The sequence below is a fragment of the Alligator mississippiensis genome, chromosome 1 (genome assembly GCF_030867095.1).
Source record: "Alligator mississippiensis isolate rAllMis1 chromosome 1, rAllMis1, whole genome shotgun sequence".
NCBI lineage: Eukaryota > Metazoa > Chordata > Crocodylia > Alligatoridae > Alligator > Alligator mississippiensis.
This window is the reverse complement of record NC_081824.1, coordinates 420,917,924-420,939,713: the sequence shown is the minus strand read 5'-3', so window position 1 is coordinate 420,939,713 and position 21,790 is coordinate 420,917,924. Positions and strand designations below refer to the sequence as shown.

Genomic DNA, 21,790 nt, shown 5'->3' with positions numbered 1-21,790 from the left:
GGGTGAGGGGGACTGCTCAGGAGGGGTAGGTCCCCTGCCCAACCCTCACATGGCACACAGCCTCTTCCCCCCCCACCCCCCCGCAGCAGCAGCAGCCACCATCAGGATGCTCAGGGCTCACTGCTGGCAGAGCCCCCCCGGTACAGTGCAGCCCTGGGTGCCTGGGACCCAGTGCTACCTGTGCCACATGGCACTGGCCCAGCCTGGCCCGGAAGCATGTGCCTTCAGGAAGGACTGGGCTGCTCTTTGTGTCACCTGGGGTCCCCGGGTGTGTGATGAGCTGGGGGGAGGGGTGAAAGTGGCAGCAAGGGTGTGTGAGATAGAAAGAGAGATGAGGGTCTGGGGTGGGGGAGCACTCCGGGTAGGAGAGGTCACCAGAGCCAGGCTTAGAGCCCCCCCCTGCCCCCCTAAAGCAGCCTGTGAGGGAGAGGCTGGCCTGGAAGGGAAGGGGCTTGCCCAGCCCAGGCCCTGAGCCTCAGTCGAGGGCTTCCCAGGAGCCGCGTAGGGATCGCTGGGGCCTGGGCACAGAGGTGAGGGAACAGGCTGTTGGCTTCTACAAACTAAACAATAAAAAACATATCAGACTTGGGAAGAATGAAATCCAGACTGACCCTCTTTATGTCAATGGGAGTTTTGTCTATCTACAGAGCTATGCTCTCTCCTCAGTTTTGCATGGTTTCATAAACATGGCAAATTCTCAGCAGAAGTTCTTTAGGTTGGGGTCTTCCCTTTCAATGCCAAAAAGTCTATGTTTACATTTATCTGACTGAAACCCCCTCTAGGCAAGCCTGGTTCTGTATAGCCATGCTGTATTGTTCTAAGTTAACCCTACAAATAAGTCATCTCAGATTTATAGGTTCAATATTAGGAAAAATATTACTAAATCCCATTGAAGAATTTAATAAACAAGGGCAGGACCCAAAGAGTTAAATGTAGTAAAAATACTAAATTAAAAACTATACTGAAAAAGTTCTGATTTTAGTATAAAGATATAGCATTCACAACAAGGCTGCAAGAACAAAAGTCAAGGCTCTGGAGGTCTGATTATAGATCACGGGTGGGCAAAATACAGCCCATGGGCCAAATACAACCTGCAGAGGGACTTTTGTCCAGCTTGCAGCAGGTTCCTGTGAGAGCTGATTTGGATCAGTGCCTCGACACAGTGGAACTTTCTAGCACAAGGCATGGTAAGGCAAGGGAAGTCTCGGCATGGTGAAGAGTTCCGGCGTGGATAGAGTTCCCGCCGAGGAAATGCAGATTTGCATAATGTGATTGGCTGATGTTAAATTATTCCCACGTGGCAGCTGGCAATTGGCTCGCTAGCCGTATTAAAGGTTAGGGGCGTTTCCGCCCTAGTTGGAGAACAACGTGATTCCCCCTGGAGTGGAACTCTGGCAGCTTGATCACCTGCCAATGACTCCCCGTCGGCGAAGCCTTGCAACATATCCTCCGTGTTGCATGCCCGAGTTAGACCCGAGCTACTCAGTCTACAAGAGCTCCTCGATTACCTATTAGAGAATAGAATTGTTGCAACTACGATTGCCTGCGCTGTATACGACTCTACAGTGTAAGTAAAGCTACCTCTGTTTTTTGAATTGATACGTGTCTCGTTTGTGCCTAATTCCGCTCCGGTGATAGAGAGTACCCATCTACCTGTCATGGGATAGCAGCCGCAACCCCAGCTAGCGTTCCCGAGGACTCCTGATCCTCGATTCCCCCTCGGCCCCCACATGGCGTCACGAACAGGATCAGTGGGATCGGGATTAGGATCGACAGGATCGGAGTCAGGATTTGGGGAAGATCTAATGGAGCAGGAGCTAGTGAGAAGTTGCCCCTGGCGTAGCGGGAGATGCCACGTGGCCAGCTCCGAGGAACTAGGTGCCCACATCGCGTATCACCAGGCGGGCGGAGTGGGTGGAAGGTTGATTGATGGTTACCTTTCACTGAAGGAAAAAGGAGAAGAGGTATTGGAAGTATGGGAGGCACATCTGCACCCCAAGGCGTTCGGGTGTGTGATGGGCAGCGAGAGAGTCCAGTTCAGGCCCCGGGAGAGAGGAAACACCACACCCCTCGCCAGATGGGAATCGGGTGACGTGAACCTGGCTCTCAGCCAGGAGTTTGCTCACTGCATGCAGCTCGCACGGGAGGGTGAAGAGCTGACGACGGCTGATCGGTTTAGCCCCCCACTGGCGCTAAGGTTGAGAGGCCATATGAGTGTAGCCCCGAGGAATAAAAGAGAGAGAGTATTGGATGTGTTGCTTCGCGCTGTGGCAACTTTGCTGCGGAGGAATGCAGACCTAGAAGCCCAACTGCTCGCAGCCGTTCCGGCAGCACAAGAAGCGGCAGAGGAGAGAAGCCCCGAGTCTACGCCACTCCAAGATGGTGCCGAGGAAGGAGCGAGCTGCCTGGAACCGGAAGAAAAGGGAGGAGCTTCAGGAAAATTGGCAGGAACCTGTCCGGTGACCCCGCACACTGACGCAATGTCGCTTCCGGCAGCCCCACCTCCTTTCCACAGGGAGGGGGCAGTGAGCAGAGGACATCTGCCCCTCTCCATGGATGCAGCAGCAGCTTCGACAGCGGCTACGTGTTCTGCAGCAGCAAGCAGCCAAGTATGGGAGACAATACACACTACCCATCGCACTAGAACCTGGACTGAGCTACAGGAACTGTGTAAAGAGTCGAAGATTAAGCTCAATGAGACCTTGGCTGTATGGTTAGGATGTCTGGTCATGGAGTTTGGATCCAACCTGCTTGATCTAGAAGAGGCTAGTTTCTTCACTCGACAAGCCTCATGGAGTGGAGGACACGCCACCGATATAGAGTGTAAGTAAAGCACTCACTGGCCTGTTCCACTCCCAGCACTCGTCGTGGGTCAAGTGGATCACAAGCCCCACGTCTGGCACAAGGGTTGTCCAGTGAGGATCAGTGCAGAGCAGATCCTACTGGCAGTGATAGGAAGCTCGTACGGTTCCTGGAACCCCAGGGAGCATGCGCTGGGACTGACACCGACCCAGCAGCGGAGACCGCGGCCGCATCGCCACCTACGAAACCCTGGAACTGTTCCAGTGACTTTTGACAGCATAGAGGCTTGTGTTGAGGTCTATGGAGGGAGGAATGATGTGTGTTGGTCCACTGTCCTTTGAGCCCTCCTCAACCCGTTAGCCGGCCAGCTGGCCTACAGCCTTCTGCGACAGCTTCTGCAAGTCCAAGCACTCATGAAGTCAGACACAGGGACTTCGAATGACCCAGAGTGAGTGTGGCAACCGCCGCAGAGGATGAAAGAGGAGAGGATTACGTTTGGTTTCCTGTTGCACCACTCCAGACTCACGAAGCGACAGCTGCGGATCCTGGGAGACCAAGGTCAATGGCAGTTGGCCCATGAGATGGGTTTCCAGTGTCCGAAGGATCTAGACGGCGACTCCAGAACGTCCTCATCGTGTTAGGACAAGGCAATGCAGTGTCCGTGTGTGGATCATCATTCGTGACGGTGCATTTGGGGGCGTGCAAGAGCCATCCGGAGCTGAGTCGATAGAACGTGCTTGAAGGAGAGTGGGGAACCAAGAGAAGAAATCTGATTACCTCTCCAAAGGGATAGTGTTATATAAGTTAATTAACAGTGTTTAAGAATTCCTTTTTCTGCAGGTTTACCCGAGGTTCAAGATACGTGTCAGAAGTGGATCCAGAGAGAGAAAGAGAGACGCAGAGGTCGTCTGATGTGTGACTCCGCCATGACACCTATTGAACTCCTCGTGATTGAACTTTTTGTGACCAATATATTGATGTGTGTGTGTGTGTATGTGTGTTGGTTACTATTTGGTTCGATCCGTAGAGGACAAACTACTGTCGTTGTATACTTTTGTACATAGTCAGTTATCTTTAAAAAGGAGCGATAACTTGGATGGCGTGCACGTGCTTCAAGTCCCAACTGTGTCTTCGGCAAGGGGGCATGTCAGAGATGATTTGGATCAGTACCTCAACACAGTGGAACTTTCTAGCACAAGGCATGGTAAGGCAAGGGAAGTCTCGGCATGGTGAAGAGTTCCGGCGTGGATAGAGTTCCCGCCGAGGAAATGCAGATTTGCATAATACGATTGGCCGATGTTAAATTATTTGCACGTGGTGGCTGGCAATTGGCTCACTAGCCATATAAAAGGTTAGGGGCATTTCCACCCTAGTTGGAGAACTCTGTGATTCCCCCTGGAGTGGAACTCCGGCAGCTTGATCACCTGCCAATGACTTCCCGTCGGCGAAGCCTTGTGACGTATCCTCCATGTTGCATACCCGAGTTAGACCAGAGCTACCCGGTCTACAAGAGCTCCTCGATTACCGATTAGAGAATAGAATTGTTGCAACTACGATTGCGTGCGCTGTATACGACTCTACAGTGTAAGTAAAGCTACCTCTGTTTTTCGAATTGATACATGTCTCGTTTGTGCCTAATTCCGCTCCGGTGATACAGAGTACCCATCTACCCGTCACGGGATCGCAGCCGCAACCCCAGCTAGTGTTCCCAAGGACTCCTGATCCTTGATTCCCCCTCGGCCCCCACAGTTCCTTGATCCCATCTGGCCCAGGCACCATGTGACCTGTGATGCATCCCACTGCCCTGGGCACACAGTGGGGCTGGGGTGGCTCTACAACTTCCCTGTGCCATGCCCTGTGGCTCATCCCTGCCACCCCACTGGGCACATGGGCCCAAGGTGACGCAGAGGTGATCCTGGTGGCAGTGGCAGCAGTAGGGAGGAACCATAGAGCAGCCCCAGCTCAGGATCTGGGCCCTGCTTTTTTCTGCTGCTGCCACTGCTCATCATGGCTGGGGAGGGCAGGTCCAGAACAGGCACTACAGGGGCCCTGACCCCACTGTGTGGGGCAGGGCAAGGCTGGGGGCAGGCTGTGTGCTCAGCCCAGGGCTCAGGCCCTACCCATGCAGGTCCTGGTGGGTCTCCATGGAGCCGGGGCTAGTGGCTCCGGCAGCCAAAAGAAGCCATCACCACCACCTCCGTGCCCAAGCTGCCCCCATTGAAGCTAGGAAGCAGCTCCAGCCCTCTTTGTGGCCTGTATGGGCAGGGCCTGAGTCCCAGGCTGAGCCCACAGCCCTGGCCTCAGCCCCAGTTGCCCTGTGGCTCCTCCTCACTGCTGCTGATGCCACCAGCGCCCATGCCAGCTGACCTACACCCATGCCAGGTCCCCGCCCACCCATGGACTCATACCACAAAGGGAGCTTTGGTGAGCTGTTCCATGGGGGAGGGGGGTTAACCCAGACTGCAACAGCTCCCCAGAACTCCCTATGTGGCTCATAGGCCCAAATAATTGCTCACCCTGTTATAGTTCAACCCTGCATATAACCTGAGTGCAACTTTTATGGTTCTTTTGTTGACAAAAAGACATTGAATAATCAGAAAAATAGAGTAGATGGGCATGCTTACAGCCTAACCAATAATCTAGTTTGGATGATATGTTTTATGTAGTTATGTATGAACCAAGGAAGAAGACAAACCCTCACATAGTAACTAGCCAAGGCACAGGGAGTATTTGCAGACATACATTTGTTAAAACACTTCCTCCCGTAGATCCACTGGATGTGACAACACTGATGCAGAAGAGAATATATTTTCTCTTACTTTAAAATCTGTATATATGAAGGCAATGGGCCCAATCCTAGTAAATGCTAGGTATCATCAGCTCCCACTGAATTCCATGGGAATTCCAGGGCACTCTCCATCTCATAAGAAACACTCAGTTCCTTGTGGGATGAGGCCCCCCACTCACAACAAAATGAAATGAGAAGTAACTGGAACTACCAGTATTAGCCTTGGTATGGCAGGAAGTGCAATAGATATACTGAACATTTTAGCTGATAACACTAATCAGAGGAAATCTTATTTTTTAATATATGTGCTTTGATTAAATCTTTCTCCAAGTTCCCAGAAATACTGAAATAATACCAGGTGGGGGGCGGGGAATGGAGGCAGGAAGTCCAGTTAATGACATTACTATGGATTGCAGTGGTGTGGAGAGGGAGAAAAGGAAGGATATTAGTTACAAATGTGGAAGATAATGAAGCATAGTCTATGAGTAGTATAGGGACCAATGCCATGGACATTTTCATGGCACCAAAAAGGCAAACACCTATGAAGCTGTTTAGGAGAGGGTGAAAAAAAGAAAAAGAAATCTACCAGTGTAATCTGACAATACTCATTCTTTCTTAGAGACACAATGGGTCACAAACCCAACTATTGTGTGATTCTATATGAGGAGGGAAGAAAGTGATCCACATTTTTCTACAGCCCTAGTGGCACTCAGGTGTCATTTTGTTACATGGTAAGCTAACAAGTCGGTGAAACACATCAATGTGGAAAGTGTGAAACAACTTTACTTAAATAGCGGGCACATCTAAAAGTGTTCTTTACTGTGCAGTAGACTACTCTACTGTGCAGTAAAGCATCACCATATACACCTGTGCAATATGGCCTGTGTAAAGCAGCTAGTATTCATTTCAGATTTGGCTGATTCGGGGGACAGTGATTCAATTCAGTGATTCGAATCACTGTCCCAAATCGATTTGGCTGAATCTGAATTGGAGATTCGTCCGCTGCTGAATCAGGTGAATTTCCAAATTGGACAGGCCCCATTCCCCGCCCACTGTCCCAGCCCCATCAATGGCTGCTCCACCTGGCCCCAGCTCCTGGCTCTTTAAAAAAAAAAAGCCCTGCACTCACCTGGCTCCTGCCAGGCCGGGTGGGGGGAATCCCTGCTGCCCCCCACTTCCCCAAGCTGCGTGGGGGGCTCTGCCACAAGCCCCCATCCCCTGCCCAGTCTCCCAGCCCTCCCTCCCTCCACCATGGCTGCCTCAACCAGCCCCAGCTCCTGGTTCTTTAAAAAAAAAAAAAAAAAAAAAAAAAAATGGAAAGAAAAGCCTCAAACTCACTGGCTGCTGCCAGGTTGGGGGGGGCAATCCCCGCTGCCCCCACTGCCCCATGCTGTGTGGGGGTCTCTGCCATGAGCTCCTAGAAGCCCTGAGACCATTGCAGCATCCAGTGAGTGGGGGCTTTTTTTTTTTTTTTTTTTTTTTTTTAAGAGCTGGGGCCAGGCGGGGCAGCCATGGGTGGTGGGGACTGGGAGACCAAGCGAGAGTCAGGGAGTGCTCAGGGGGCTGGGGGAACAGGCAGAGGATGGGGCCTGATGGGGGTCCCCCCATAGTCCCCTCCTACAGCCCACCCCTCCTCTACCCCCTGCTTACCAGCATGGAGTCCAGGTCCAGCTCCCTGCGGCAGCAAGGGGGTTGGCCCCCCATCTCCAAAGCTCTCTGAATCTTTTCTGAATTGATTTGGAGAGCTTTGAATCAATTCAGACCTTTTTACTGGTCTCCTCATTCGATTTGGATTTGGAGACTGAATCCCGATTTCCTCTGAATCTAATCAGCACCTGAAGCTTTGCACAGCCCTAATGTGCAACAATTAGGGGTGGGTTTGAACGTGTGCCTGGGAGCAAAGAAGTCCAGAACAATAAATTCTAGAGCTTATCTGTGAGCATTAATTGCATGTATAGACATGCCCAGTGTGTGCTACAAATGAGTAAGGATCTACTTAACATGCACGGAGGTGAAGGAAAAATCATGGACTTCTCACAGCTCTCTGCACCATTTCTGCAGTCTTTTGTGGCAATTTCCCCCTGCCATTGACTGAGGAGCCCTGGCATCCCCACCTCTCACTCCTGATTGGTGGAGAAGGCTTCTCTTCATGTGGTCCCACTCCTCAGCACTGATTGGCAGAGAGGGGCAGAACCACACAGAAGTGGTGGAGGGAGGGTGGGACTACCACCATCTTGGCTGCTCCCCTTCAAGCTGGCAACTTCCTCCCCTCCTTCGCTCTTCCCCCAGCAGGCTATGAGGCTGGGACACAGTGGCTGTTGGCTCTCACCGGAGAGCTAACATTTTATTTTTAGTAAGTTTTTATTTTAATGGCAATTCTACACAAAACTGCAGGGAATGCCAGTTTTTGCAGTTTCTGCAAAAATCACAAAATCACGAACTGAGTAGATCCCTACATAGGAGATACCAGTTATACAGTGGTGCAAACTGGCACCATTAAATCAATGGAGGATAGCTGAGCCTGGGGTACAGAGAATGTAGCATGAAGCTCCCATGGCAGAGCGGGGAGGATTATGCTGGCTTTTATGGGGATGAAGGATGTCTTACCTTTACCAGCTCTCTCCACACTCTGGCAGCAGCGACCACTGTTGTGGTTCCTGCTGTAACAGCATGGGGTCAGGCTGCTGCAGATGAGGGGCAGGCTAGCCCTACACCAGCTGCAGCAGCCCTATGATGTGGGCTTCTCAGTGGCATCTCTTGGTGCCACATTCACTCCTAGCCCCCTTACATTACTGGGTGAGGAGCTGCTTCTCCCATGCAGACTGGGGAGGTACCATTCTGTGCACTCTGTTTCCCCCTGTCTGATGCATTAATGAGCATAGGGCTTCCATGGCCAAATGGCTTGGGAGTGCTTGCCATAGCAAACACTCAGGTGGGGGAGGAGTGGAGTCTAGTGCTTCCCGTAAGTCAGCCCCCCAGGCTTGGTACCTTGCTTACCTCTCCCCCTAGTTACATGGGCTCAGTTACACCAGCTGAAGATCTGGTCCTAAATATACAACGAAGTATAATAAATATTTGCTGGCAGATATAGCACACCTAAAGTTAGCCATGCATTTAACTGAAGCAGGCTGTGACCTGTGCTTTGAGAAAGTCCATTATTAAACACTCATGCACAGCTAACTTAACATTAGATTTTGCCTCTGTGACTGTGAATGTGTGTACAGATGTAGGACAGACAGATGGACCTAGGCCATGTATGCATTATATATACACAATAAACATGACATTAAAATCAAACCCAACATCTGGGAGAAGGAATTATATGTAAAAAAAATGAATCAGTATTAAGCACAAAGATTCCCAGAAAGTGTGTGTTATTGTAAAATAATTTATTCCTTAAGGATTGTCGATGCACCACTTCTCAGTGACATGAAAAGTGTGTTCTCACATGCACACAAGGCTTGGGGTATTTTGTTGCAAAAAAAAAAAAAAAAAACTGGCAACCAGAAAAAAAATTGAATGGCAAGGTATTTACTTGGCCTTTGAAAAGGGCACGATGTAATTTTACATTAAAACAGGTTTAAGTGAAACTTTTACATTTTACCTTGGGGGGAGGGGGGAAACTTGTGCTCTGAACCAGGTTTTTAAAGGCATTTAGATGCCTGCCTTCCACTGAAAATCTAGCCCTAAGTCTGTGTATCTCTGTAAAAATGCAAATGATATGTTACATTCTTTTAATTTCTGTATAATTAAAATTTCTTTTTTCCCCCTAAGGAATTAGCTTTAATAAGTTCCATGATTACATTTTAATTTCTTAGCCAGAATATTTAATCATAAAGTTTATATAAGGGTAGCATGTAATCAGCATTTGAAAAGCAAGGGATTTCTGAAAATGGACAGCTCAGAGTATTGGCAATAATAGAGTATGAGGCTGTTTGTTTACCTTTAGGTTGCTCATTCAATTCCAGGTCTTATCATGAAGAGCCAAGAGTTATTACTATCTTATGTTTTCATGTGAAATGAATTGGTGGTCTCAGCCACCTATCTACAAAAACAATCAGAAAAAAATCACCACCATAGTCCACACAAATTTGCATTGTCAGCAGGGTGGCTGAGGACTATTAGTCTAACAATTATTCCAACAAGGGCTAGGATGGTCTGCAAATAAATGGGAGACTCCAATTCCCAAGACTATCACAGACATTACAATAATATTGTAATTAGGATTTATTTACAGTAAACTGTTTATTAGAGTGGTGCAAAATTTTACCGGGTGTTTCGTTTTGAAGCTGATTCGACATGTTTCGAGCTCAAAACAGTGAAATCAAAAGCCTTTGAAACAGCTTTGCAATGAAACGAGAGCACTCAAAATGTTTTGAAAGTTTAGAAATGTTTCAAGTTTCAAAGCTGGGCTCACTTTGCTTCAGCCCCGGTCCCAGCTGGCAGTGGCACCCTGCTGTCATCCCTTGAGCAGATCCGGGGGCCGTGCCCTGCCCCCGGGAGGAGGCTGGCACAGCCCTGAAGTCCTCTTGGGGGTGTGGGCCCCCAGATCTGTGCCCTGGATGGCAGGAGGCTGCTGCCTGGGATCAGCACTGGGTGCAGCCTGTGCCCAGCACCGGGAAGATTGCTGCTGCCACTGGCTCCAGGCAGCAGCAGCAGCCTCCTGTCATCCTGCGTGCAGATATAGGAGCTCAGCCCGGTGGTGGGAGGTGGTAGAAAGCCAGTGGTGGAGTAGCTCAGAGGGCAGCCCTTGGTCCAAGCACAGCCCTGACCAATGGCTCTCTCCTGCCTCCCACCACTGGGCTCAGCTCTGTGGGGCTGCAGAGCCACTTGGAGTGCAGCCCTGGTGAGCACAGCCCAGTGGTTGAAGGCTCCACAGCCCACAGAGCTGAGTCTGGCGGCAGGAGGTGACAGGAGGTGGTGGAAGGCAGCTGGGTGTGAGGTACCCTTTGGGCTACCCCCAAGTGTGCTCAAAGCATTGCCTCTCCCCTGGCTCTGGGGTCCCAAAGTGCATCACCCCCTGCCCTTGCCTGGTGTCCCTCACTTTCCCTGGATGCATGCAAGTTGCACAGGGCACTTGGGTACTTTTTTTTGGCCTCAGACATTTCCGTGCAAAGCCCCACATGTTTTGGCATGAAGTTTTCGCACACTTACCAGGCTGGTGCCAGACTGTCTAGGTTTGTTTTTTTTTTTAAACACCCGAGCAAGACAGGTGTGTGTGTGGTGGGGTGTCTGTTTCCCTCCCCCCCCCCCCAACCACTTGTGTACAGGAGGGCTACACCCATTTCAGGGCTCGAATGACTGCATGGTGGTTTTACAATACAGATTCTTATCCTCTTAACTTCTACCTCCCTCTTATTTCTAGTTCCTGAATATTATGCTTTATATTATGCTACTACCATTGGGCACAGCAGGCAGAAGAGAAGAACACAAGCCTGGGAAAGTTGCCCAATGGCACTTCCATCTCCAGAAAAAAGGGTGGAAATGTCACTACCAGGTGCCTATTCTATACCCTTAATATCCTTTGGGGAAAAAAAAGCCTATGGGAATTCACCATTAGCCTCTCTCTGCTTTGCTGTACACAAGTCCTCATATTGTGTGAATACATGAGCAACTAAGCTTGCACTTTAAATAATCCTTTCATAATTTAAAAATTAATATTTCTGTTTCGTATATGAATATGCCAGTATTTAGCAATGAATATCTTTTTTGTCCTTTTTTTCCCTGCTTCCAGTCTTCCCTCCTTCCTGCTCCTCCTGCTGATTCTATGTGCCCCAGTCTGCAGCACAGTGTGCAAGACTTAAAAATGCTAAAAACTTACAAATGGTCAAGCTATTCTAAGCAGCTACTCTGGGCAGGAGCAACCAGGGTAAAAGTTTGGGGTCTGGGTAGAAAGAGTCTGAGGCTGGCTTGGCCAGCCAGCTCACTGTGATAAGTGGCAGGCAGCACAGCAGGGGTGGGTGGGGAATAGTGGCACTGTCTGGGGGAACACGGAGGTGGGGGTGCTCCCCCCCAACTCTGGGCAGGAGCAGGGGAAAAAAAAAGTTTGGGGTCCAGGTGGAGTGCAGCTGAGGCTGATAAGGACAGCCAGAAGCAAGGTGCGTGTGAAAAGGCAGAACATTTTTTTTTTTAAATATCATTTTTCATTAATCTAATATAAGCAATAAAATAATCAGTAAAAATTTGCAAATTTAGCACTTGGCATCTGGTTGAATCAGTGCAGGAGAAATTAAATAAACTTCCATGGTTTTCCATGGATTTACAAGTGAACCGAAGTGGCACCTGGTGGTGCAATAGTGGCAAAGCAGGGAGAATCACATTTTCGGGCATGTCAGATCCACGTTACAAATTTAAAATGATAAAAATAACCCTCATGGAAGAAATTTAGGAGCTAAAAATAAAAAATGTCAGAGGTGTTTTAAATTACCATGAAGAAAAAAACCCAACTTAAATGATAAAATCAGCTGATAACATGGATACACAGACGCGATTTAGCTAGCTTAATGGTGATTTTTTCCACGTGGACACAGGAAAAGTATAATGTGGTAATAGGAGAGGTATAACATGGACAAGCACCCTCTGTGTAGTTTCAGACTACTTAGAGGTAGAGGTACAATAGATATGATCTTTGTTGTTAGACAGCTACAGAAGTGAGGCAAAAACCACCAAGATCTTTACATGACCTTCACTGACCTGACTAAGGCCTTTGATTCAACCAAGGGAGAGGCCCTATGGAAGATCCTGATGAGATCTGGATGCCCATCAAAATTTGTTACCATTATCAGACTTCTTCACAACAACAAGATAGCAGTCATCCTACATGGTGGCTCAAAAAATGGATCCTTTCACTATTAGAATTAGTCAAGCAAGGATGTGTGATTCTACCAATGCTTTCATCTATATCACAGCTATTCCACATCTTCCATCAGCGTCCAGTAAGCTCATGAGGCAACTCTCTACATTCCATGGATGGGAATCTATTTAACATCAGCCAGTTACATTCCAAATCCAAGATAGCCAACATCTCTATTACTGATCTTCAATACTCTGATGACTGTCATGTATGCCAACTAAGAGCTCCAGGTCACTTTTGATTGTTTTTGTGAAGCATATGAAATTCTTGGACTCAATGTCAACTTCATGAAAACCAAAATACTTTACCAACCCACCCCAAACCAACTAATTCTTCCTTCACACATTACAATTAGAGGGCAATCCTTGGAGAATGTTGAGTATTTCCCCAACCTGGGTAGCCAATGTTTCCCAAAAGACAACAGTATTCAATACCAGATAAAATCTGTGAATGCTGCCTTTGGACATCTCCGAAGTCATATCTACAGTGATCATGACCCAAACCAAACTTCTAGTCTACCAGACTTTTGTCATCCCTACCCTGTTGTGTTTGTGTGAAACTTGGACAAGAGCTGTGACTTGACATCGCCAGGACCTATTCTTTCCTCCCAGGGACATTTGACATGTTTGCAGTCAAATATGTAGATCTCAAATCAGCCTCCTCAGTCATCTACAGACTCATTGATAACTTCCTTATTTACTGGAAGTTTGTCATCCTATTATTGAGTAACTGCTGCCACCACTCCTGCCAATATGAGCGTTCCACCTTGAGTAATAGTATTATAGCTATTTTATAATTATTTGCTAAATGCTTTCAGTGATTTCTGTCAACAAAAGGAACACACTATAGTCTTTTGATCTTCAGAAACAATGAATCCAAGGTTAAACAACAAATATGCATGTCTTTGTATTAATAAATGCAAGTAAAGAATATTTGAAAATGTCTAGATTCAATATGGAATTTACACTGGGTACATCAAAGTGATTAATTAAATTGAAGTCAGTGGATTTAAAAGATGTAAAATTAGTGTAAGATCATAGCTGGACCTAATCATTTTGTCGTGTATCAGGTTTTATTTTGATGTTTTGGCCTTAAGGGAGAGAGGAAATCTACAAAGAAATGTGAGTCACTTAAAGTCCTACAATCTTTTAAACCAAGACACTTTCTGATATTTAAATAAAACTACAGAGTCTTGGGTTATGTTCCTGAGATTTAAAATTCATAGCATTTTGAAGTAAAATGAACTGGAAAACAGAAATATTCTTTTTCCCTTGAACACTCCTGAAGATGAGATGTTGCACTCAAGCAATCATTTTTGGAGAGAAATTCTATTGTGCTGAAGTTTCTTACTTGATGCTAAGCTAATCTGTTTATCAGAGTTAATCAAACATTGATTCCCAGACTAATTTTCACCTTTTAACGCATGAGTGCGTGATAGCTGAGAGAACATACAATGCTAATCAAGCACTCATTCTACCGTTCTGTTCATAGCTAGAGTGTTGCTTTTTTGACTTCCCAAAACTCAGGAGGATCTTTGAAGATAAACCACTGTGCTGTCTAGACACTGAGACAACACAAAAGTCAGCAACAAGCACCGTCATTGCCAGGCCCCTCTTGTCGCAGCTACCTGGAGCCCAGGCCTGGGCTGCTCTGCTGCTTCTCTCCGCTGTCGTCACTTCTGCTTCTGGGCTGCCCAGTGGGGCAGCAGTGGCAGTGCAGAGGGCCTGCAGTGCAGCCTGGGTGTGGGCTTCAAGTGGCTGCAGCAAGAAGAGCCTGGTAGCAGCAAAGGGAAGGGGCCATTTTTCTCCTGTGCTGAGCAGCAGCTTCTGCCCAGCTGCTGCTCAGCATGGGCAGGTAAGTCTGGAGCAGGCCTGGGGTGGGCCAGGTCAGGGCTGTGTCAATACATTCTGGCTGGTCTGGAGCTGGTCCACTCCATTAGGCAAAGTCTGTAGTGGGCGCAGGGTGGGCAGGCGTTGGGACTGTGCATGCGAGTCCCCACCAGTACCATGGAGCTGAGGCCAGCAGTGGTAGCAGCTGGAAGAAGCCACCGCCACCTGAGCTGCTTAGAAAGGCAGTCTAGCTGTGGAGCTGCCTCAGCTGTGTGCCCAAGGGGTGGCAGGATGTGCCACAGGCTGGATGGCATCTGGGCCAGGCAGGACCAAGGGACCCACCGTGGGCTAGGCAAAGTCCCTCCATGGGCCGAATCCAGCGCACAGGCCATATTTTTCCCACCCCTGATATAAATGCTATATTTTGAGGCACTAGATGACACTGTTTCCTATAGGTCTCACATGTTTTTTCTTATCATATCAGTAAGCATTTCGTCTTGGAAGAAACTGCTGTTCTAGAGTTAGTTTTCTGATGTAGTTTATTTTGCGGGAGCTGGGGCAAGCAGCAGAAGATTTGTTCTTTATCTAATTCTCTTTAACTAGTGTCACTTCTTGTGGCAGAATTGCTTTCTGGGAATGAGGCAGTAGTATTTTGGGCTGAGAACACCGTTTCTGTGTGTAAATAAAAAGAAGATAAAGTTACATTGTAACTAGACTTGGTGTTTAATGTTTTCTTCTCCAACAAGGCAACCTGCATTGACCCAACTCCTGCTGCTCAATGGATGGGTGATAAAGATACAATGTTATCAAGCTACCTTATCTTTGGTGCAACCTCAACATCCTGCTTAGCCCTCAGCCCTTCTTCATTACAGCTGTTCATGAAAATCTGCCTACCTTCACTTCCTCAACTTTGTCCATGAATGATACTGCCTTGACTCCATCTATATTACAATCTTTATCTGTATCATCATGTAATTTGGCCTGGACTGTTGCTGCCTGAAACTTCTTTAGGAAACAATAACTCATTAGGTTTTGGCATATACTCTGAACACTACTGGTAATTTCTACACATGCACTTTATTGAGGAGTAGACTACTTATCTGTGGAGTAAAACACCACTGTCTGCACATGCAACAGTATTAGGTCACAGAAAACTAATTTACACTACAATAAGATAATACTGTTGGGGTAATAGTCTCCAACAGTACTATCTTAGGCCAGGATAATTTACTGCAATGAAATGCATGTGTAGACTTTGATTGTGGGTGTAAATTGTGCCCAGTCATCCCAGTCAGGAGGGGGCCAGACTCCTGCCTGCTGCCTAGACATATGACTCCACACTTTCAGCACCCTTGTGCCCCAGCTAGCCTCTCCACTGCCCAGTGCCACCACCCAGAGCCCAGAGCCAAGCAGCCCTGGTGTAAACTGCTCCGTCCCTGTTCCAACTGCTGCTATCCTGAGTACATGTTTAGATGCTGTGCTTGGGAGTAGTTTACTCTGGTTTAACCTGCTTCATAGTTTATTGCTCCAAATCAATTGCATGTCTCTGCTATCCTCTTTAGTTTCACTGTTGGCCTAGCACTGACCTTTTTCCTGTCTCTCCACACAATCCCATAATTGTCATGGCAAGAGCTTTTTTCCTTTACAGCTCCTGCCATCTGGAACAGCCTTCATGTATCTCTCTGCCTCATTGATTCTTCATTTCTTTTCCCATGTCATATGAAAACAAATCCTTAATCATGGTCTCTACCTCTTGGGCTTCTCTCCCTCCGAGTTTTTGTTGTTTTTAAATTCTCTGACTATATTCCTTAGCTTTATAGATGAGCCAACACCCAGGATTCATAGATTTCATAGATTTCTAGGGTCAGAAGGGACCTTGTAGATCAAGTCTGACCCCCTGCTCTAGGCAGGAAAGAGTGCTGGGGTTAAATAACCCCAGCTAGGTGCCTATCTAATCTTTTCCTGAACACCTCCAAGGTAGGGGAAAGCACCACCTCCCCAGGAAGCCCATTTCGTATTTTGGCAACCCTCACCATAAAGAATTTCTTCCTGATATCCAATCTAAATCTGCTTTCCTTTAGTTTGCAGCCATTATTTCTAGTAACCCCAAGGGGTGTCCTGGTAAACAGAGTATCCCCTTGTGACAGGATGTCTCGCTGGGCTGCCCTCAATGGGGCCCACACCCCTGTCTCTGGGGAAACCGCCCACCTTGTCTCACCTGCCACGTCTTGATCTTAAGCGGGAGGCTGCCCTTATACTGCCCCCTCTGCTAGGGGGCGCTATCTGAAGCTCTGTTTCCTCCCATACACAGCAGTCCGAACCTCGCCGATGTAATCACCATTGTCTCAATACTATTCAGCCCCTTACTGTTTTCCCCAGGCCTTCCTTCCCTTGCTGCCCCCTCCTGGGCCTTTCCAGTGCCCAACTTGGGCCTCCCTACAATGCGGCCCCCCCCTATCAAGGGCTCCCAGTGCCCAAACTTGGGCTTCTCAATAATACTGCCCCCTATCTGGGGCTCGCCATGCCCAACTGGGGCTTCTCAATGTTGCCCCCTTCCTGGGGCTCACTGTGCCCAACTGGGGCTTCCTAATAAAATGGCCCCCTTTCTGGGGCTTTCCGGGCCCACACTTGGGCTTCTCAATGTTGCCCCCTTTCTGGGGCTTTCCGCGCCCACATTTGGGCTTCTCAGTGTTGCCCCCTTCCTGGGGCTCACTATGCCCAACTTGGGCTTCCTAATAAATGCAGCCCCCTATCAGGGGCACCCTGTGCCCACACTTGGGCTTCTCAATAGTGCTCCCCTCTCTGGGGCTCGCCATGCCTGCCCTGGGGCTTCTCAAATGCCCCTCTCTGGGGCTGGGGTCTATGCACACCGTGTGCTGCGCCAGCTGGCGCTGGGGTCCTCACACTCCGCTGTGAGTCCCCTATGAGGATACTGTGCCCTCACTGGCGCCGGGGTTCTCACACTCCGTTGTGAGTCCCCGATGAGGCCTCCTCCAACCCCTTATAGCCTCACCCAAACCACCGGTCTTAACAACAACAAAGCAACACAAACTTGAGCCTCCTGGCTATAACTCAAACATAAGCTGCCTGGCTACAACAACATTGCTCAACTCCAGTCAAGTGGTACCTGCTGTTAGGCTTCTAGCCGCATCATTACTCCAGGAACTCCTGCCTCTCTGGCTGCTGGCAGGGAACTGCCTCAAGCCTCGGCTTCTGGGCTTTATAAGGGCCAGGCCCTGCCCTTCCGGCCAGCTGACTTTCATTAGTTACCCCGGCAACCCACACCTGTGCTCCCTAATCACTGCTAGGGCTCCTTCCTTAGCAGTTTTTCCTTCTTCAGGCACAGGGCACCTCAGTGCTCTGTGACACACCTCCCCCCTTAAGATCCCGACTCACCAAGGCGGATCTTCACTCTTGTTGGGTTGCATTCCCCCGTCTTATTTCTCTGGTGCTCTTGTGCTGGCCCACCGACATTTCCAATGAGTAGAGGCGGAGGTTTTTAGGCGCCTCCTACTCGCCTTTTACCCAAGGCGCACCATGAGGGATTTTACGGGAGTTGCCCCGCCGCAGGCAGTCCCCCCACACTAGCCGACCTTGGTAGGTTGCAGTCCCTGTCGGTCAAACTCCCGCCTGTCTTTCGGGGTTTCTTCTCCCTTTCACTTCTGGCCCGTCTATCTTCTACCCCTACATACCCTGGTCTCTTTCTCCATGCAGGTTGTCTGGTTTCTTGTTTTTCTAAGATTTTCTGTAGCCCCTGAAGCCTTCTCCAAATCTCCCACTGTCTCTCCAATGCCTTCTGGGCGTATTCTTCCCTCCAAAATTCTACCTTCGCCTGGCTGGTAGGTCTTCCCATCAGCCCTTTATAAATCTTTACGTAGGCTACGCCTCCCACCTTTGCTTCAATTACTTCCCTCAGGGTCCACCATTTAACTCGCCTTGCGATGTCATTAATGTAAACGCATGGCCGCCTTCGTCCCCTTTGTTCCTTCTCCAGCTGAATGTCCTGCGTAGTGGATGGACCGTTGGTCTCCTTAGCTTGACCTGCGGTCTGTATTCTGTTTAGTCTCTGTTTCTGTGCAGGGCTGGATACCTCACCCTTAGGGTGAAGCTTGAGACCTCCTCCTCCTCCCCCCTTAGTTTCCCTGGGGTTTTGGCCCCTTCTTTCCGTCTCAGGCCCTTGTACCTTTCTTTTACTCAGGGCTTCTGCCACTCTCTCCCCTTTAGAAGCTATACCTTGCTTATTATATGCCCGAGCCTGGGCCATTTTTGGTCTCTGGTCTACTTCCCTCTGTTGCCCTTGTTTTGGTGCTGTCAATCTTCCAGCATCACACGAGCCTGCAAGTTTCTCTAGTTTTTCCCTCAGGCCATTCATCTCTTCGGTGTATTGGTTCACCCACTGACCCCATCTCTGATTCAGGCACTCCATTACTGTAATGGTGATCTCTTCTTTCGCCCTCTCAGGGGTAAACCCCACGAGTGCCTCCATCCTTGCAGTCCTTTCCTGCTGCTCTGTTTCCTCTTCTTCCCTAGGAATCTCTAAGCCTTTTGTCCTGGATGGTTCCTGATTTTCCAGGGCCTTTAGGAGCATGGGCTGCCCAGTCTTTACCAGTTTTTCTGTGTTTATTAGAATCTCTTTCAAGCCTTTATACTTCATAAGGTGCTCCTCATATCCTGCTTTAATCTTGGAGGCATGTTCCTCCAACCGGCTGTTTATTGTGATCAGCTCCCTGCTTTGTATTTGAGCAGTCTGTACTGATTGTTGTTTGATCCTCTCTCGCAATGCCAGCTCCCTGGCTGTGCTCTCTTTTAATAGGGTCTTCAGGGACCATATCTCTTCCCCCAGTTGGTCCTTTAGTCCTGCTTCCGTCTGGGTCACTATACTTGTTACCTCCATCTCCACTGACTCCCCAGAATCTTGGCCTTTTGCCGCTATCTGATTGTTTGTTGCCTGTAGAGTTTTATTTTCTGCTTCCAGGACCTGAATCTGCTGCTCTAAAACTTGCCTTTGAAGTAGTGCCTGCTCCCTCTCGTTGTTAGTCTCTGCTTCTTTAGCCACACTATCCTCTAGGAGGTTTTTAAGGCACTGCACCTGTTCTCCCAGGTGGTCCTTTTCTGCCTCCACCCTCTGGAACAGAGACTGTAACCTATTGGTCTCTTTTGTTCCGGCCTCCAACTCCTTTTCAAGGGCCATATTTCGATCACGCAGCTCCTCGTAATGGGCCATGTATGCTTTTACCTTCGGCTTCTGGGCTTTATAAGGGCCAGGCCCTGCCCCTTCCGGCCAGCTGACTTTCATTAGTTACCCCGGCATCCCACAGCTGTGCTCCCTAATCACCACTAGGGCTCCTTCCTTAACAGTTTTTCCTTCTTCAGGCACAGGGCACCCCAGTGCTCTGTGACACCCCTATTCCCTGCTGACCACCCCCATGATGAGTTTCTAGACAGGCACGAGATCACCTCTCAGCCTTCTCTTGCAGAGGCTGAAGAGATTCAGGTCCCTCAGTCTGTCTTCATAGGATCTTACCCGCAGGCCCTCAACCATGTGAGTAGCCCTTCTCTGATCCCTCTCAAGGTTATACACATCCCTCTTGAAGTGTAGCACCCAAAACTGGAGGCAGTACTCCAGCTGTGGCCACATAGAGGGGAAGTATCACTTCCCTAGACCTGCTTGTGATGCACCTACTAGAAGAAGAAGAAGAAAGAGTGGGGTTAGCCTTACTTATTACCTCGTCACATTGGTGACTTGTGTTCATTTTTGTATCAACCAAGACTCCGGGATCCCTTTCCACTGCCGTGGTACTCAGAATAGTAGTTCCCAGTCTATAGGTGTATTGGAGATTCTTTCTCCCCAGGTGCAGCACCTTGCACTTATCCTTGTTAAATTGCATTCTATTCTGATCCACCCACTTCCCCAGTCTATCCAAATCTGCCTGGATTTGCTCCTTGCCCTCCAATGGTGTCATAGTTTGGTGTTGTCTGTGAATTTGGACAGAGTGCTTTCAATCCCCTCATCCGAATCACTGATGAAGATATTGAAGAGCACTTGCCCAAGGACAGAGCCCTGGGGAACACCACTACCCATATCTGTCCAGGGAGAAACCGCCCCATCCATCACCACTCTCTGGGTGTGTCCCATAAGCCAGTTTTTCACCCACCTTACTGTGAAAAAATCCACATCACAGCTACTCAGTTTGCTTGTAAGAACTGGGTGCAACACTCTGTCAAAAGCCTTTTTGAAGTCCAAGTAGATAACATCTATCTCCACCCCTGCATCTAAGCACTTCATGACCTGGTCATAAAAAGAGACCAGGTTAGTCAGGCAGAATATGCCTGCTATAAACCCATGCTGGTTTCCCCTTAACATTGTATTACCTGCTGGCCCCCACAAATGTGATCTTTTATGATCTTTTCTACTCTTTCCAAGAAGAGAGGTGAGGCTAACCAGCTTATAATTACCCGAGTCCTCCTTCCTCCCCTTCTTGAAAATAAGGACCACATTGGCCCTTTCCAGTCTTCTGGGACCTGTCCTGAATACCACAAACACTCAAACAGTTGCACCAGTGGTTTCACTAGGACACCACCCAATTCCTTTAGTACCCTTGGGTGAAAATCATCGCGGCCCACCAATATGTCCAACCCCTCCAAGTGCCCCTTCACTAGGTCAGCGCTAACCACAGGTGGATTGGTATTTCTTTCATGCCAAACTGAAGTCTTATTGGGAAGCGTGTTTGTATGTATGTCTGGGAACACAGACGCAAAGAAGTAATTTAAAAGCTCCGCTTAATCCATCCTGTCTGTTACAAGTTGCCCTAGACCATTCTGTAAATGCCCTATGTTACCCTGTGCCGCTTTCTTGCTCCCTATGTACTTAAAGAAGGATTTTTTGTTACTCTTAATCTTTGTTGCCAACTTGAGTTTAGTATCTGCTTTGGCCTTCCTCACTGCTTTCTTGCAAGCACAAGCCAAAGAGGTGTACTCTTCCTTGGTGGCTGCCCCCTGCTTCCACAGCCTGTAAGCCTCTCTCTTTCTCTGAAGGCTCTCCTGGATCTTCCTGTTCAGCCAAGAAGGTTTTTTTTGGCTCTTTTGCCTCCCTGTGTGTGAACTGGGATGGTGCCCCCCTGTGTCTGTAGGATCAGTCTCATGAGGAACTCCCATCCTTCTTGGACTCCCAGTTCACAGATTACCCCTCAGTCCCACTCTAACTAATCTCCTGAGCTACTTGAAGTTGGCCTTCCAGAAGTCTAGCACTTTTGGCCTACTGGTTGTCTTTCCCACAAGTCCTATCAACTGGTGGTCACTATCCCCCAGGTGACCTTGTACCTATAAATCCCCCACCAAGTCCTCCCCTATAGCCAGCACCAAGTCAAGTATGGCATTTCCCCTAGTGGGACTTCATACCTCCTCTGTGGGGCGCAGGTCCTGTAGGAAGGTTAAAATTACTTTCACACTGCCATGCAGGGGGAGTTCTGAGCCCCTAACCAGGTTTGAACTTACAACCTTCTGGCTTAGTACCCACCA

General features: G+C 48.6%; 1 protein-coding gene and 1 long non-coding RNA gene across 2 annotated transcripts in view; both read right to left on the bottom strand.

Moving 5' to 3' along the window:
* LOC109285886 (uncharacterized) overlaps positions 1 to 21,790 on the bottom strand; it is a 125,685-nt gene that overhangs the window by 62,378 nt on the left and 41,517 nt on the right. The window lies entirely within an intron of this gene.
* LOC132250231 (cingulin-like) lies at positions 14,512 to 19,539 on the bottom strand. Its single transcript, XM_059726736.1, has 2 exons — positions 17,400 to 19,539; positions 14,512 to 14,944 (listed from the first exon to the last, which is right to left on the bottom strand). Exon 1 carries the CDS (start codon positions 19,494 to 19,496, stop codon positions 17,820 to 17,822), a length of 1,677 nt encoding a protein of 558 aa, XP_059582719.1. The 5' UTR covers positions 19,497 to 19,539; the 3' UTR covers positions 14,512 to 14,944; positions 17,400 to 17,819.